General features: G+C 45.7%; 1 protein-coding gene across 1 annotated transcript in view; it reads right to left on the bottom strand.

Annotated features, from left to right (window-relative positions):
* The window catches only part of LOC149332254 (nuclear RNA export factor 1-like), a 45,965-nt gene extending 30,369 nt beyond the window's left edge, over positions 1-15,596 (bottom strand). The window contains exons 1-8 of the mRNA XM_089557170.1: positions 15,388-15,596; positions 14,876-15,025; positions 14,467-14,566; positions 13,558-13,622; positions 10,945-11,012; positions 9,609-9,692; positions 9,425-9,529; positions 3,433-3,504 (exon numbers count right to left, since the gene is read on the bottom strand). Of these exons, the coding sequence (XP_089413296.1) occupies positions 3,433-3,504; positions 9,425-9,529; positions 9,609-9,692; positions 10,945-11,012; positions 13,558-13,622; positions 14,467-14,566; positions 14,876-15,025; positions 15,388-15,418 (675 nt within the window). The 5' untranslated portion in view covers positions 15,419-15,596. The remainder of the gene's footprint in view (positions 1-3,432; positions 3,505-9,424; positions 9,530-9,608; positions 9,693-10,944; positions 11,013-13,557; positions 13,623-14,466; positions 14,567-14,875; positions 15,026-15,387) is intronic.
* Between the last annotated feature and the right edge of the window lie 1,420 nt (positions 15,597-17,016).

Below are 17,016 nucleotides of genomic sequence, written 5' to 3'. Positions count from 1 at the left end.
AACTCGCTCTGGAAAAGCTAAATTCAGTCAGCAAAAGAACAGCACCGGGAGAGACCTCTTCCGTAGTTTTTGCGGTGTTTCAGAGCCACTCAAGGTCATTGTGGAGGCCACAAAAAAACGACCGGCAAACATCAGTTAAGTCCGCTTCATCGCAAAACACCGCAGCACGCAACGGCAGTAGGTCAAATGCCAGATAGGGTGGCTTCCGCGCATTACACCGCTGTCGCATAAAAAATCGAACGCCAGGATGAAAACTCTCGGCGTTCTCATCACCTCTGCTCCGTGACAGCCATAAAGAACAGAGGGTACCTCCCGCAAAAAGCTACAACAACCGACCAGGTCGCTGGTTCCAGGGCAGTATCAACGGGTGCGAGAGACGCAAACGAGGGCTGACCACTTGGCTACCAGCCGTTCGTGCCAGAATATCGTCTGTGGCGCTGTTGGCAAATGCGAGATAAAATGGGAACCGCAGCGCAAACGCTTGCTGTTCCACCACAAGTCACCCGTGCACCGAGGCAAAGCCTGCTGCCTGCTAACCGAGCGGGCACAGTTTGGCGCTGTTTAAATAGTAAGAAATGCATGTGTTTGTTAAAAAATATTTACAAAAAGTTCAATATAGCCAATCATTCGTAATATCCATGTTCACTGCAACAAGATTTGACTGTAAACTCCTTTGATGCCTGCTCAACACAAAGCGGAAATCGCTAATGAACAATGCAGCTGCTCGCAGCCAATATGAAAGCATACGCAGCAAATTCAATGATATCGATCACACAGGATCACACAATAGATTCACATCACTAGAATTCGTGTCATTAAAAAAAGCGAAATCCGCATGCCGAAGCACACAAAACGCATTCACGCAACTTTACGGCCGAAGGAAGGAAATCCCTGGAACATGTGAGGACTCCTATCACACACAATTGGGGAAAATGCACAACGCACTGGCCACGCTGTTTCCTGCACCAACAAGCATTACCCGCATGCACCGACCAACCGGTTATCCTGTCTAGCAGAAGAGCAATGGGCGTGCGAGCTGTTTTCCACGTCCGACAGCTAAGCATAGCCAATGAGAAGCGACAGCTTTCACAATGCCAAGACAATTCTCTTGCTGCTAGATTGTAAACATGGCAGTGCAGCAATTAAGGGGGGGCAAGGGTCTTAAAAATAAGCCTTTCATTTAAGGGGGACATGGGTCTAAGAGCATTTTTTTTTTATTTACAGACCAAATGCAATGAAACTGCACAGACTTATTCAGTTTTTTCTGCTGATTTCAAACATGCAATCTGTTTATTTTTAGGCCAATTAGTTCCTGAGATATTAATATATATCATGCCATTGTCTGCTCAAACAATAGAAAAGAAATGGGCCACCAGAAATTTAATTTCAATATGTGGGTAGATACTACAATGTGTGAGGAATGCAACGCTGGAAGCAGTTTTCAGTTTTTTGTCCGTGTGGACAAATGGGCTTAATAGTTAGTTTCATGTGTGTCATGGGTTTCTGGCCCTGTATGTCAGGTTAACTCACTTGAAAACTAACTATTAAGCCCAATGGCCCACACGGACAAAAAACTGAAAACTGCTTCCAGCGTTTCATTTCTCACACATTGTAGTATGTACCCACATACTAAAATTAAATTTCTGGTGGCCCATTTTTTTCTACTGTTTAAGCAGACAATGGCATGATATATATTAATATCTCAGGAACTAATTTCCCTAGAAATAAACAAATTGCATATTTGTAATCAGCAGAAAAAACTGAATAAGTCTGTGCAGTTTCATTGCATTTGGTCTGTAAATGAAAAAAAAGATGCTCTAAGACCCATGTCCCCCCTTAAGGCCAGAATCTCATGAAATTTTGCACAGATGCGTTTTTCTCTTCTGATACCAAAAATGTAATCATAATTGAGCGGGTGGTCTTAAACCAAAAGTTATCTTACAAAGTCTAGAGCGTAATTAGGTAATTTCTTATGCAGCTTTAATGAACTTTCTCATTGCATTTTGTTGCTTTTAATTACATGAATTGATAGCCAGCAAATTCCCATACCCAATGACATTCTTACTTTTTTTGTTTAGGCCACATATAAATAGCAATTTACAATTAGCTTAGCGAGTTGCAGTGTCAAATACTGCGACCTTTTACTCTCGACTTAGTACATCAGGATGACATGCCTCTAGAGAAAAACGAAGAATGTCACCGGGTATGGGAACTCTCTGGCTATAAATTCATGTAAGTAAAAGCAACAAAATGCAATGAGAAAGTTCATTAAAGCTGCATAAGAAATTACCTAATCACATTCTAGACTTTGTAAGATCCAAAGACCACCAGCTCAATTATGACTACATTTTTGGAATCAGAAGAGAAAAATGCATCTCTGTACGAAATGTCATGAGATTCTAGCCTTAAATAAAAAGGTTAGTTTTAAGACCCTCGTCCCCCCTTAAGCGGGCTGAGATCTGCTCCTGCCATTTCAGTCAAGGTGGTTAGATCCCAAACCATGTTGAAAATCTTGTGACGATGCTGTGAAATGGCGAAAATTTGGATACACGAAATGTTTGCCCTGCATTACCCATAACTTTTTACAAAGGAATTGATAATATATAAACGAAGGGACAAAACAGAGAAATACAACACAGAACTCTGTTTCCCCTCATGGTTTTGTTATCTCCATTGAATCAATCTTTTGCAGCACTAGATAAAAATCTTTAGCAGCTTTACTCTGCAGGATGACCACTTCTGAGCCACATCCGAGAGGACCAAGATTAAGGGGGGATGAGGGTCTTGAAAACTTGTTTTTTATTTTTCGACATAACTTGTTGAAACTTAGCACGCAGGTGTATCATAGAATGCTGATTTCAAATATACATTTAGATTTCAAATATCTCACTTGGAAGAAAATTTATCGCAAAATAACATTCAAATTAGGCAATTTCTTACGGGCCTTTATAGTAATTTATCAGTTAAAGAATGATTTTTTAAGAATAAGTAGACATTTGCAAAGGCCCAAAGCACATGCTAAAGCTTTCTTTTTTCCTTTAAACATGATATATGAGCAATTAGGCGAAGTGTGGGCTAATTACCGCCACGTCATTTTTTCTTTCCAACTTTGTTGTTTATTTATGATTAACAAAATTAGTTTGTAGACATTCTGTTAGCTTTAGGATGTGTATTGGGCCTTTGCAAATGTCTGCTTATTCTTTAAAAATGTTTATTTAACTGATAAATTTCTAAATAAGCCCGTAAGAAATGACCTAATTAGGATATTTTATTTTGCCATATATTTCCTTCCAGCTGAGATATTTGAAATCTAAATGCATATTCGAAATCAGCATTCAATGATACACCCAGGTGCTAAGTTTCAGAAAGATGTTATAACAAATAAAAAAAAAGTCTTCAAGACCCTCATTAAGAGCCAACCCAAAGACTCACCTTGAGGCCACTGAAGATCTCTTCATCAAGGCTCACAGTTGGCAGCTCGGAACCCTTGACTGTGATGTTCATCTGCAGAAAGCGAAGTGTCTGATCAGAAGACTCCTGGTCACAGCGAGCGACAAAACACTGATCACCTGAGCCTGCTGAACGAAATGCAGCGTATGTGCTGTGGACTACGTGTCAAACGACAAAACCATACGCAGTGGTGGGAATGGCCAAGAGCATTTTGGAGCCGGCTTTGTAGAGGGTTCAATTTCACAACTCAATTTCGAGCAGCTCCCTTGCGATTTGTAGTAGGAACCCAGTAGTGAGAAAGGTTTAGGTTTATGGGGTTTAACGTCCCAAAGCGACTCAGGCTATGAGAGACGCCGTAGTGGAGGGCTCCGGAAATTTCGACCACCTGGGGTTCTTTAATGTGCACTGACATCGCACACTACACGGGCCTCTTAAGAATTTCTCCTCCAAAGAAATTCTAGCCGCCGCGGCCGGGATCGAACCCGCATCTTTCGGGTCGTAGTGAGAAAGGTAAAAATGCAAATTACGGAGGGTGTGTTTCAACTAATTAGCCGTGGAATCAAGCTATCGCCTGGAGCACGTCCGAAACCTTTCTCATGGTCATACACTGACTTTATAGGACACACTACGGCATTGCACAAAAGGTAATACAGTATAATCTCGGCACAACGAACCTCAGATTAACGAATTTTTCATATTTACGAACTTTTTCAAAATCCCCGCCAAAATATCTATATTTTCAAAGTAAAAATATTTCACTACTACGAATTTCAAAATACCGAACATTTCAGAATAACGAGCATAATTTATTTGCCCACCTATTATAAATGCACCTCATTATTACGAACTTACCCCGGAGAAGTGAGCCAACTCCCCGAGAGGCACACGCTAACTCTGCTAATCGCCAAGGGCAGGCATCCGATACAATCCAGTCCAATCCGAAGCTGCCTCGCAACCGGAAGTTGGCTCGTCTCTCCTCCTCCGTTTTTTTTTTTCTGCCACGGTGTGCATGTGACTACCTCCGCGCTTTTCTTTTTTTGCGTGCGGCCGCCGTGAACGCGAGGCCTAGTCGTTTCTCGCCGCTGCGTGTTGACTGTGCTGACGATGAATTCTGTGGGCGCCAGCGTCAAGATGAAGCGACGGCAGTTCACGCTTAAAGGTGCACTGAAGAGGATTCTGAACTTCTCTTTTTGCCGCAGGAACTCGATCTACACGTTCATAGCATTCTTAGAAACAGTGACTTATTGCCCTGTGTGGCCGATTTCCCCAATTAAATCGAATTAATGTCCAGCTCCCGCCTTTTTTTTTTAATTCTCCCTCGTACGGTGGGCGGAGTCGACCAATGCGTGGAGCGCCTTTCACCCAGTCCCGTGGGCTTTGCTTTCGCTTTATTTTGTTTTTTTTTTTAGGTTTCCATGAATAAATAGTTTCATTCGCAGATAATATAGCCGCAAAATAAGCCCGAAGAAATAAAAATATGCGCGGACTATTTGCTACTACGGACTACTACGTATTACTCCGCCGATGGCAGAGCGGCAAGCCGCCACGGGACTGGGTGAAAGGCGCTCCACGCGTTGGTCGACTCCGCCCACTGTACGAGGAAGAATTAAAAAAAAAGGCGGGAGCCAGACGTTAATTCGGTTTAATTAGGGAAATCGGCCACACAGGGCCGATTCGAAGTTCGAATCGAAGGAATAAATCGAAGTTTCTAAGAAAGCTTGGAACGTGTAGATCGAGTTCCCGCGGCAAAAAGACAAGTTCAGATTCCTCTTCAGTGCACCTTTAAGGAAAAAGTCGATATTCTTCAACAAGTGGACGGCGGAAAAAGCAGGTCGACATCGGCAAGGAACGCGGCATTGCACCATCGACTGTCGCGACCATCCTGAAAGATCGGGAGAAATTAACGAGCCTTCATCGGCAGTCGCAGCTTGCTCCAACTAGAAAACGGCTGCGACTGGGGAATTTCCAGGACGCTGAGGCGGCAGTATTGACGTGGTTTAAAGAAGCAAGAAGTCAGAATGTACCAGTGTCTGGCCCGATGCTTCAAGAGGAAGCGCGTGGATTCGCCACTGCCTTCGATTTCTTCCACCCAACAACACATCGTTGCTCCAACCCTTGTATCAGGGGATTATAAGGTGCGTAAAAACAGAGTTTCCGATGCGCCTAGTGCAGCGACTGCTGTTAAACCTTTGGCTCGGACTCCCGACAGCCATAAATGTCCGCCAGGCTGCCAAAATGGTAACTGGGGCGTGGTGGAACGTAAAGGCCTCTACCATCAACAACTGCTGGAGGAAAGCTGGCCTTGTGAAATCACCGCTTCACACAGAGGACTGCGATGACGCTGATAGCACGGATGATGACAGTGCGAAAGAGATGTGGACTGAAGTCAGTGAGAAACTCTCTCTAGACTCTTCTGTAACTTTTGCCGACTACGTCAAGTCGGACAATGCTGCCCTGACGTCAGCAGAGCTGAATGTACCGTATTTACTCGCATAATTTGCGCCCTCGCGTAATTTGCGCACCCGTAACTTATTACCCGGATTTATAAAAAAAAACTTTTAACCGCATATTTTGCGCACTTCTTTGCGCGATTGCGCGAAAACGCTAGCATGCACGCGGGAACGCACAAGCAGACCGCATCGATGCCTGCCAAGGTCAAGCCAAAGCAAGCCAAGCCAAAGCAATCCCAGCCAACGCGAAGCCGCGACGCAGTAGTGCTCGTTGTGCGTCTGGCGCGTCGATCTCTTTGTGGTTGGTGGCTCGGCGTTGTGCGTAGTGGTTCGACGTACGGTTCTTCGGTTGCAATGGGCTACCACAACTATCCTGCGAAATTTAAACTCCAGGTGATTGAATTTGCCGAAGAAAATGGAAATCGTGCCGCTGCCAGGCAGTACAAGCTTAATGAAAGCCACGTGCGGTACTGGCGGAAGCAGAAGGCAGAGCTAATAAGTGCAAGCCCGGGAAGGAGAGCATTTCGGGGACCTAAGAAAGGTAAATTCCCCACCGTTGAAGAAGAGCTCGTGCGTTACGTTCGCGAGCATCGGGCTTCCGGGATAGCAGTGTCGTGCGAGATGCTGCAGTTCCAGGCAAGGAAAATCGCACGTGAGGAAGGGATCCCAGCTCCGACGTTCAAAGCAAGCAGGGGGTGGGTGACCCGTTTTATGAGACGCCACCACCTGTCTCTGAGACGGAGGACAACTCTCTGCCAGCGTTTGCCCGCTGACTACGAAGAAAAAGTGGTGGCATTTCACCGTTTTGTGATAGCGCTTCGCAGGACGGAATGTTTCATAATGTCCCAGATCGGGAACGCTGACGAGACGCCGCTGACATTCGACATGCCACCCAACATCACGGTGAGCGAAAAGGGAGTTTCGTCTGTTGCCATAAAAACAACCGGCAGCGAAAAGCAACGTTGCACGGTAATGCTGGCAGTGACTGCTGACGGTCGCAAACTACCACCCTTCGTGATATTCAAGCGAAAGACGATGCCGAAATTGAAAGTGAAAGGACGCATCCATGTTCGTGTCCACGAAAAAGGGTGGATGAATGAGGCATTAATGCTCGACTGGCTGGACACTGTGTGGGGGAAGCGACCAGGCGCTCTTTTGCGGCTGCCATCGATGTTGGTCCTTGATAGCTTCAAGGGCCATCTAGTCGACAGTGTGAAAGAAAAGTTAAAGGAGATGAAGACCAACCTGGCTGTCATCCCAGGCGGCCTAACATCAGTCCTGCAGCCGTTGGATGTTTCTATCAATAAGCCGTTCAAAGACAACGTGCGGAAGTTCTACGTCGAGTGGATGGCCAGCGGAGAACACGGTCTCACTTCGACTGGGAGAATGAAGAGGCCTCCTTTGGAGACGGTCTGCGAATGGATTCTGGCAGCGTGGGACAGGGTCTCTCTCAACATTGTGGAACACAGCTTCAAAAAAACTGGCCTGTCGAATGCGCTTGACGGAACAGAGGACGACGCGATTTGGGACGCCAGCGACGATGGTGACGACGGCCGCGACGATGTCAGCCGTGGCTCGGAATCCAATTTATCTAGCAACGACTCCGACTAGACAAAGTATGTGAATAAAGGAAAGTGTTTTGCTTGTATATGATGCCTCACTTTTTTAGATTATATTGCGTGTTATGTCCTTTTTGTGGGTGAGTTTTTAAGGCATGTTTGCGAAATTTTCGCGTAATTTGCGCACCCCCTTTTTGAAGCCTTAATTTTTGGAAAAAAAGTGCGCAAATTATGCGAGTAAATACGGTAGAAGAAATTGTGAGCAGCGTTCGCAAGAGTGAAGAGCGCGGCGAAGAAAATGAACTGGACGGCGATGCTGACTCGCCGCCTGCAGACCAAGCGGACGAACCTGTGTCCAGTGCGGAGGTTCTTGAATCCATAGGCAAACTTCGCACATTCATCGGACATTGTAGCGATGTGCCTGATTCTGTGCACCACAAAGTTGAAGAGTTCGTCCTGGGGCGCCTCTGTCGCACCCGCCAGAAGAAAATCACGGATTTCTTCAAATAAACGAGCGCTGAACCTCTCGTTTGCGTTCCTGTTTGAAAATTACATAGCTTGTCGTGTGCCCTTCCTGGAGGTACAGTATTTTCATTGTTCAGCAATACTACTACCTTTTTTCGCGAGTATTTCGTTATTACGATATTTCAAAATAACGAACGATTATTCGCGACCCCGCTAAGTTCGTTGTATCGAGATTTCACTGCAAACCTAGCAGAACCCAAATTTCGCGCTTCTTGAGTCTCTAAAATGCAATTTCTTCTTTGCATGTGCATTCACCGCACTGGCTAGGAAAACTGTTGAAAGGAAAAGCAGAAGAGCCGGTGCAGAAGCAGATGTGAAAAACACACGCACACCGCGTGCTGATAGTAGACGGTAAAAAACTGGACAGGGTTGCATTTTGTCAATTATCTCGTCACACACAGGGAGAAGGAACTAGAGTCACACCTTTGCACACACGAGGCCTCAACCTCTTTGCATTCGCCGCCGCTCTTGGTTGTGGAACAGTACTTTGGTGCAGCCTAGGCGCAATTTCATTAAAATCCACCAATCAGTAGCAGCATGCAGCAGCTTTAATGCAATGCCGCAGGTTGGCACAATTGACGCAGTATCCCTTCAACTGGGTGTGTACGAAATCAAGATTCACAATATGTTCTCAGTGTAACATGAACAAGCAACATTACTGCGGCCATTATGGGCATATGCCCAAGGCATGGCCTTTATGCAAAGCATTCCACACCTTAAAGGGGCTGCGAAACACTGCCTGGGGGAATACCGGCTATACTTCAGGTGGGTTCTTTATGTCACACAGATAGATGCTGACTTAAAAAGAATTACAGGAATCGATGCACAGTAACGGGAGTTATTCAGTGAAGAAATTTCAAAATACAAGCAAACAAAACGCTGCCCTCAACTCGATTTTGGCGGGGCTTCCCACTCCTATTTCGCTCTCCTTAAGACGGCACCTGGCGCAACCAATCAAAACAGCCAGCCAGAGCACGTCGCGGAAGTTTGTACTCCATGGTTGCCTGCTCTCTGTAACTCGTTCTTGCTGAGACTGGCAGCGTTGTTTCTATGCCAGAGCCCCTGGTAGCGTATTTTTATTTTACTTGCTTTGCAGGGCTTTTATCTAAGACAAACAAATTGTTTTTGTTGATCTAATATAAAACGCAGACAGGTGACAAAATGTGTCTCTCAATTTGCAGTATATTTACTGTTTGTCCGGTCATCAAGCTCGCGCCAGGTGATGTCATATCCGCTGCTAAAAACCCGCCACTGTGTGGCGAGACCATCAGAGCCATGAAGTTGTTTTTGGGAGGACATTAAAATATTAAAAAACGGAATGTATGCGGTATTACTGACGCTAATAGCACCATTATAACTCACTGTATGCAATCAACAGGCAAAACAGTTAACTAAGATTGTGTTTCTGGGCCCCTTTAAGTAGATGACACAAGAACTGACCTTGAAGCCTGACGGTGTGTCGATTACTCGGTTGAGACTGCGCACAGCAGCAGCAGATGCTGGGTCGTTGATGTAGAAGATGGCGTTGTTCCCGTCATACTGGAACTAAGAGAGGAAGGGACATTTTAAGAGGCACATAAACTCGCTTTAAATAGCAGACAATGGGAGAGAAAGCAACGCTTACATTGTATGGAATGAGCGGGGTACTTATCCGCGCTTTTATCTCCCTCAGGATGAAATCCTTGCCATGCTTCTTTCCCTGGGGAATCTGCATCAAACGTCAAAAGGGGATTATTGCATTAACTTCTCGCTTTCACTACAATGTGAATCTACATCAAATTTCAAAAGCGGATTACCATATTAAATTATCACTTTTCACTACAGTGTCATCCTATTGCAAAACAGAGGGCCACTGCAAACCAACATCGACAGCCGGGGTTTCAGCGCAATAAAAATGACATAGGGCCCTCGCATTGCAACGGGAAGGAGAGTAAAACGAGGCAGAAATAGGAAAGTTCCTTCGCAATTCTTTCGCCAAGGGAATAGTCTCTCCATGCAGAACAGACAGACTTGCACTTCCTGAAGGCCAATCCACCTGTCCAGTGAAACCAATTCCTTTCCTCACTCTTTCTCTTTAGTGCCACTTTTAAGGGGGGACGAGGGTCTTAAAACTCACCTTTTTATTTGTGGCTAGAATCTCGTGAAATTTTGCACACAGATGTGTTTTTCTCTTCTGATTCCAAAAATGTAATCAAAATCTTTAATTATAGAGTGTAAAGAGGTAATTTCTTATGCACCTTTAATGAACTTTCTCATTGCATTTTGTTGCTTTTAATTACATGAATTGATAGCCAGCAAATTCCCATACCCAATGACATTCTTACTTTTTTTGTTTAGGCCACATATAAATAGCAATTTACAATTAGCTTAATGAGTCGCAGTGTCAAATACTGCGACCTTTTACTCTTGACACAGTATATCAGGATGACATGCCTTTAGAGAAAAACGAAGAATGTCATCGGGTATGGGAACTCTCTGGCTATAAATTCATGTAATTAAAAGCAACAAAATGCAATGAGAAAGTTCACTAAAGCTGCGTAAGAAATGACCTATTACATTCTAGACTTTTCAAGATTTAAGACCACCAGCTCAATTATAACTACATATTTGGAATCACAAGAGAAAAACACATCTGTGTGCAAAATTTCATGAGATTCTAGCCATAAATAAACAAGTTAGTTTTAAGACCCTCGTCCCCCCTTAAACAAAACGATTAGTGTTAAATTGAATTTTTCCCTATGAGTCACCTGCATTTGTTTAATGATGTTGCATACTGTGCTCGTTGTTGCATTTTACGAGCAGAAATTCGTGCGGCTCCAACTTGCCCTGGCTTTCCTTTTCTGCAGACTAGCCTTCCCTTATCTGCTGTACTTCCCATCCTGCTAGAATCACTTCCTTGGGATTGCAGTAATCCATGACTAAAGATGACCAAGAACAGAGTCCAGAACAGTGGCGCTTACCGCAACCTTGTACCACATGGCCTCGTTGCCTCGTTTCTGGAGGTGCGGCGGAACATAGACATCACGGCCTGCAAAGGAAAACACAACACACTGAAGCGAGAGCAGGGGCCCATCAAGGCAGTGTCTCATCATCATCATCAGCCTGACTACGCCCACCGCAGGGCAAAGGCCTCTCCCATGTCTCTGCAATTAAAAGGGGACCCTGGTCTTGAAAAAAAATTTTTATTAATCTAGATATAGTAATGAAATTTTCAGGCCACATGTATTTTTGTGTGCTGATTTTAGATATGTCATTTAATTTTGTGTGAAACAATTCCTTGAGCACTTGTGCAATTTTTATGCAAGTCTTTTGGAGAGAGCATATAAGAAAATTTGCTGCAGGAAACTCGCTGAAATGCATGCCATTGGGCTCTCTTGACACCAAGGAATGCAATAAGGGTAAAATTATCATCCTGGCTATCATAGAACTTGAGTTACAGGGTACTGAAGCTGCCACTTCACAAACAGGAATACACACTTTTCTTCTCATTTCTGAAGCGACAACTTCAAAACTCTATAACTCAAGTTCTATGATAGCCAGGATGATAATTTTACCCTTATTGCATTCACTGGTGTCAATAGAACCCAATGGCATGCATTTCAGCGAGTTTCCTGCAGCAAATTTTCTGCAAAACTTTTCCCAAAATACTTGCATAAAAATTGCACAAGTGCTCAAGGAATTGTTTTACACGAAATTAAATGACATATCCAGAATCAGCACACAAAACTACATGTGGCCTGGAAATTTCATAACTGTGACTTCATTAATAAAAATTCTTTTTCAATGACCAGGGTCCCCCCTTAACCCTGTCCTTTGCCAGTTGCGGCCAACGTATCCCCGGAAAACTTCTTCATCTCATCCACCAAAACTTTCTGGTGGCTATAGACCCCACGTCGGCCAGCCATCCAAGCCCAGTTGCACACTATTTCCATCTGCATGGTTCTTCCATTGTGCTGAAACTGCGGGCTTGTCACGTGCCGTTCGCTCGTTGTGCGGTGAAGCCTCCTCACACGTGGTTTGGTTTATGGGGTTTAACGTCCCAAAGCGACTCAGGCTATGAGAGACGCCGTAGTGGAGGGATCCGGAAATTTCGACCACCTGGGGTTCTTTAAAGGTGCACTGAAGAGGAATCTGAACTTGTCTTTTTGCCGCGGGAACTCGATCTACACGTTCCGAGCTTTCTTAGAAACTGCGATTCACTGCCCTGTGTGGCTGATTTCCCCAATTAAATCGAATTAACGTCCGGCTCCCGCCTTTTTTTTTCGAATTCTGCCTCGTACGATGGGCAGAGTCGACCAACGCGTGGAGCGCCTTTCACCCAGTCCCGCGGCGGCTTGCCGCTCTGCCATCGGCGGAGTAATACGTAGTAGTCCGTAGTAGCAAATAGTCCGCGCGTATCTTTATTTCTTCGGGCTTATTTTGCGGCTATATTATCTGCGAATGAAACTATTTATTCATGGAAACCTAAAAAACAAAATAAAGCGAAAGCAAAGCCTCCACGGGACTGGGTGAAAGGCACTCCACGCGTTGGTCGACTCCGCCCACCGTACGAGGCAGAATTAAAAAAGAAAGGCGGGAGCCGGACGTTAATTCGATTTAATTAGGGAAATCGGCCATACAGGGCAATAAGTTGCAGTTTCTAAGAATGCTAGGAACGTGTAGATCGAGTTCCCGCGGCAAAAAGACAAGTTCAGAATCCTCTTCAGTGCACCTTTAACCCTGTCCTTTGCCAGTTGCGGCCAACGTATCCCCGGAAAACTTCTTCACCTCATCCACCAAAACTTTCTGGTGGCTACAGACCACACGTTGGCCAGCCATCCAAGCCCAGTTGCACACTGTTTCCATCCGCATGGTTCTTCCATTGTGCTGAAACTGCGTGCTTGTCACGTGCCGTTCGCTCGTTGTGCGGTGAAGCTTCCTCACACGTGGTTTGGTTTATGTATGGGGTTTAACGTCCCAAAGCGACTCAGGCTATGAGAGACGCCGTGGTGGAGGGCTCCGGAAATTTCGACCACCTGGGGTTCTTTAACATGCACTGACATCGCACAGTACACGGGCCTCTAGAATTTCTCCTCCAAAGAAATTCAACCCCAGCGGCCGGGATCGAACCCGCGTCTTTCGGGTCAGCAGCTGAGCGCCGTAACCACTGAGCCACCGCGGCGGCATCAGCAGCTTGTGAGGGGGCTCCACTGATAAGGCATCATGAAGAGGCCCTTGCCATTTTGTAGTAGTTCCGCTTTGACATTCCCGAAAGTTTTCACGCAATAAAACACTGATGGCAATGTAAAATATAATCATTTCGCACCATTCTTACATCTCTAAAGCAGGCAACCATCGCTCAGTTTTGCACTAAATAAATTTACCCCGACGCGAAAGGTTATTGTCGGTTTATTCGGGGTCATTTGATAACTCAAACATTTTTTTTCCAGCCTCTTTAAACTCGAATTAACAAGCCTTTACTGTACAACTAAAGTTGCACATGTAGAAGATTCACAATCAGTGACCATTGTTTGGAGTGGGAAACATTCAGGAGTACAACACAATGAAATTGGGAAGAAATGAAGGCAGCTCACCTCCTCTCCTGTCAGGCATTCCCCCTCGCCTTTTCCTGTTGCGGTTGTATGAGGTGTAAGGCTTGCTGCAATTCAGAAAAAAAAAGTGCCACCATCAACTAAGGTACACAGGCCGAAAGTTTTTGCACCAACCAGTGAAACAAGTTCCACTTTCTTCCTCTGGTTTTTGTTTCGTATCCAAGAACACAAAGGCTTAGCGTACACAGTGTCACCACGACAAACACAACTATGGAACGAGTACGACAAGTGAAAAATAAATGACAAAATACAGCACATACTGCACTGCTCAGGTTTCTGCTGCACAAGAATTTCATACCAGATCTGGCAATTCCAATGAATGAACATTCAGAAAGAAAAATATTATGCTACAGCCGCTGTTTTTCCAACAGCCCCCTTTGCCTGCAAATCAGAAAATGCCAAGATTTCTCCAAGACCCCCGAACTTTAACAAAAGAAGCTTGCACACGGCACCACAGCATGTGCTAAACTCAAAGCAAGACACATAATGCAACTTCAAGCACAGCAGTCAAAGGTAAATCGTGATCAAAGCCAATAAAATGCAGCACTTTTCATGCATTCCCCACTCGTGTGCGGACTGGCTGACTAGCCTTGCAAGTATCCTAGTAGTAACTGTAATCCTGGATTCCAGCATGACGCAGGCTCGCTAGATTAGCGAAAGTCTGCCCTCAAGCTACATGCCGAAAAGCATATTTACAGAATCAATGCAGCCCAAACCATTGAGAGTGCTTCCTGCACTTTTAGTGCATCCTTTGTGAACTGAAATCCGTCCACTCATTTTTGCAGACCTTAAGTCCCCTTAGGTAGCCTCGCTGAACGCATACCTGTTTTAATAACTCTCAATATGCAATAGACCCAATGTTACGCACGCATTGTCAAAGGATTCACTTACAATCGGTTTCTCATGTGATCTGGAAGGTTGCCTCCGCCTTGCATATCAACATCTCCATCTTCATCCTGAAACCTGGGCCTGTGGCCCCCATCTCGACGGCCTACGAGAGGGTAAAGAGAAACAAACAATACTGCAAAAGGGTCCATCAAATCAATGCGAAAACGCACTCCAGTGCAGTGGGGTCCATGGGCAGCATGGGTGCTTTAGTCCCTTACATGCTCACAAGCTGCTTAAGGCTGAATGCAGCTGAAAACTAAACACAAATCATATCGATTGGGTTGCCTTTTGTCTCGCATGCTGTCAGAGAACGCATTAACGAGTCGCTGCACTAAAATCGCCCTAAACCGGATCTGAAGGTCACCCAACACGGTTAGGATAGCGCATGCGAAACGGTCGGCTGCGCACTTACCAAAGCCTTGTCCACCCATTGGGCCGCCGAACTTTGGGCGGTTGTAACGCTTTATGATGGGCGCGCCAAATCCACCTCGGTTTCCCATTCGGCCACGACCGTCCCCGCGACCGCGGTTACCGCCACGGTCTCCACCGCGATCGTCATGACCTGCGCACGATCGAAAGTGAATATCAAAGGTAAGGCACAACGAAGAAGACAACACGATCGCATGCACAAGCGTGATGCAACAAACCCTAAGCAGCGCTTTCTTCTATCAACAAATGACTGCCCGAGGCGCAGTTACAACGTGATCGTAAGCACAGCTTCCCTATGCATACGGCAACAGTCTGGATACAACAACTCACTTCACAACAGTGCAACAACACTTTCATACCACCCAGTTTTAGTCACTCCTTCGTATTAAAACTGTACTCAGTCATATTGCTGCCAACGAGGAAGAAACAACCGCAGTGTGCAACTTAGCTAGCTCACTCGACTTCGCGCTGGTTTAAGCCTAACGCAGATCTCACCGTAGAAGCCGCGCGATCCTCTCGCCGACATCGTGGGACACGACGAGTAGCCGCAGCGCAACGCTGTAACTCAGTGCGGAGCTCAACAGGCAAGTTTTTATCAAAACGCACGGTTCGATGTGCTTTAAAAATACCGTTAATGCCAATTTCAATGGGTGCACAAACGCACGCTGCACAACACACGCACAGCGAACTAAAGTCGCGAGTCAATCCAGAAAATCCCGTTGGCTTTGTTGGCCCCTGGTGGAGGTGGGTGAAACTACGAAAAAAAAAAGAAAGGAGGCAGTAGTATTGTAGTAGCGGTAGTAGTGCTTTAGTAGTGCCTATCGAACCGGCTTTATGCCAATTTTTTTTCTAGACTGACATTGTTTGTACCCTGTCGTAATGACGGAAAGAAAAGTCAAAGAGTCTACTGCGACTGCGGTGAGACGGGTTAAATCAGCGACGTCGAAGAGAGGAAATTGTAAACATAAATCCCCTTATGCTGTTTGTCTACGCAAGGTAACTAATTTTGAAATTAAATATCACCTCTTAAGTTGCTACAGTTTCAATAACCATCGCAGTTTCGGTTTCGATACAATATTGGCTAGTGAGCCGACCGTGCCCTCCCTGGGGGCACCGCGAGCGATGAATGCCGACGGCTGCCGCATGGAGCGCTGCAATTAGGTAGGCGTTAAAGTCACCAGCGACTTTAGTAGGTGTTAGGGAAAAGCATAGAGCTAATATACCAACACCTCTTCCGCGAGTGGTGCAAGACTACAGAACAGCTCACGGAATTCCTGTGGAAAATTGTGCGCTCTTCGTTTTCAAAAGCAGCCAAGCGGCAGCAAGCTGAAGGTAAACTTTTGGTGCTTGGGGACATCACCGTGGATCCTCACCAGGAGAAGACCCTACGCCTAGGATTAAAGTTTTGTTTGGAAACCGGCATGAAGACTGTTGAAAAGCTTATGGTGTCTTCGGCTGACACGCACTGCCTCCGTGCCGGTGCGCAAGAAGTGACGTCAAATAGTACACGAGTGGCACGCCTCCTTGCACATCAGCAGAACGTGCGAAACACTCGCAGAGTGCCGTTGCTCTTTCTTCCGTCTGTTAACCGAGGCCTCCGAGACCCTCGATATTCTCAGAGGCTATTCCTACGAGCGGCCGATGCCAACGAGCGCAGTCAACAGTTTGAATAATTAGCAACAGCCTCTTCAGAACAGTGCAGTACCGCGCTTGTAACTGGCGTTTATAGAATCGGCGGGAAACGCGGAACCCACGAGCCTGCTCGTGAGACACTGCGATTAATTATCGGGGCACCGCATTAGACACCACACCAAGGCGTTATGCTTGCCAGTTTCGATGCATAGGCCTTGAGAGCTTCAGCTAGAGTAACTTCCGAAAATATCAGCAGGTGATTCCCAACCCACTAAGCGCCCCACATTGTCGCTTTATTGATATCCTTTAACCTGTGCATACGTTGGCAAAAAGTACGATGTTATAAAGTGCAGGCATGTCGGATGAACAGCATATGCCGTTCGCTGCAAGAGCCAAGGCAGAACTTGCAAGACTAAAAGTATTGACAAACCTTTAATTTCCTCATAACGGAAGGCACATGGCTCGCCGGCCGGCGGCTCCGTGATTGCAGCG

Source organism: Amblyomma mixtum, chromosome 8 (assembly GCF_055824585.1).
Source record: "Amblyomma mixtum isolate Tamu chromosome 8, ASM5582458v1, whole genome shotgun sequence".
Taxonomy (NCBI): Eukaryota; Metazoa; Arthropoda; class Arachnida; order Ixodida; family Ixodidae; genus Amblyomma; species Amblyomma mixtum.
Note: the sequence above shows the minus strand (reverse complement) of the source record. Positions and strands in the feature narration are given on the sequence as shown.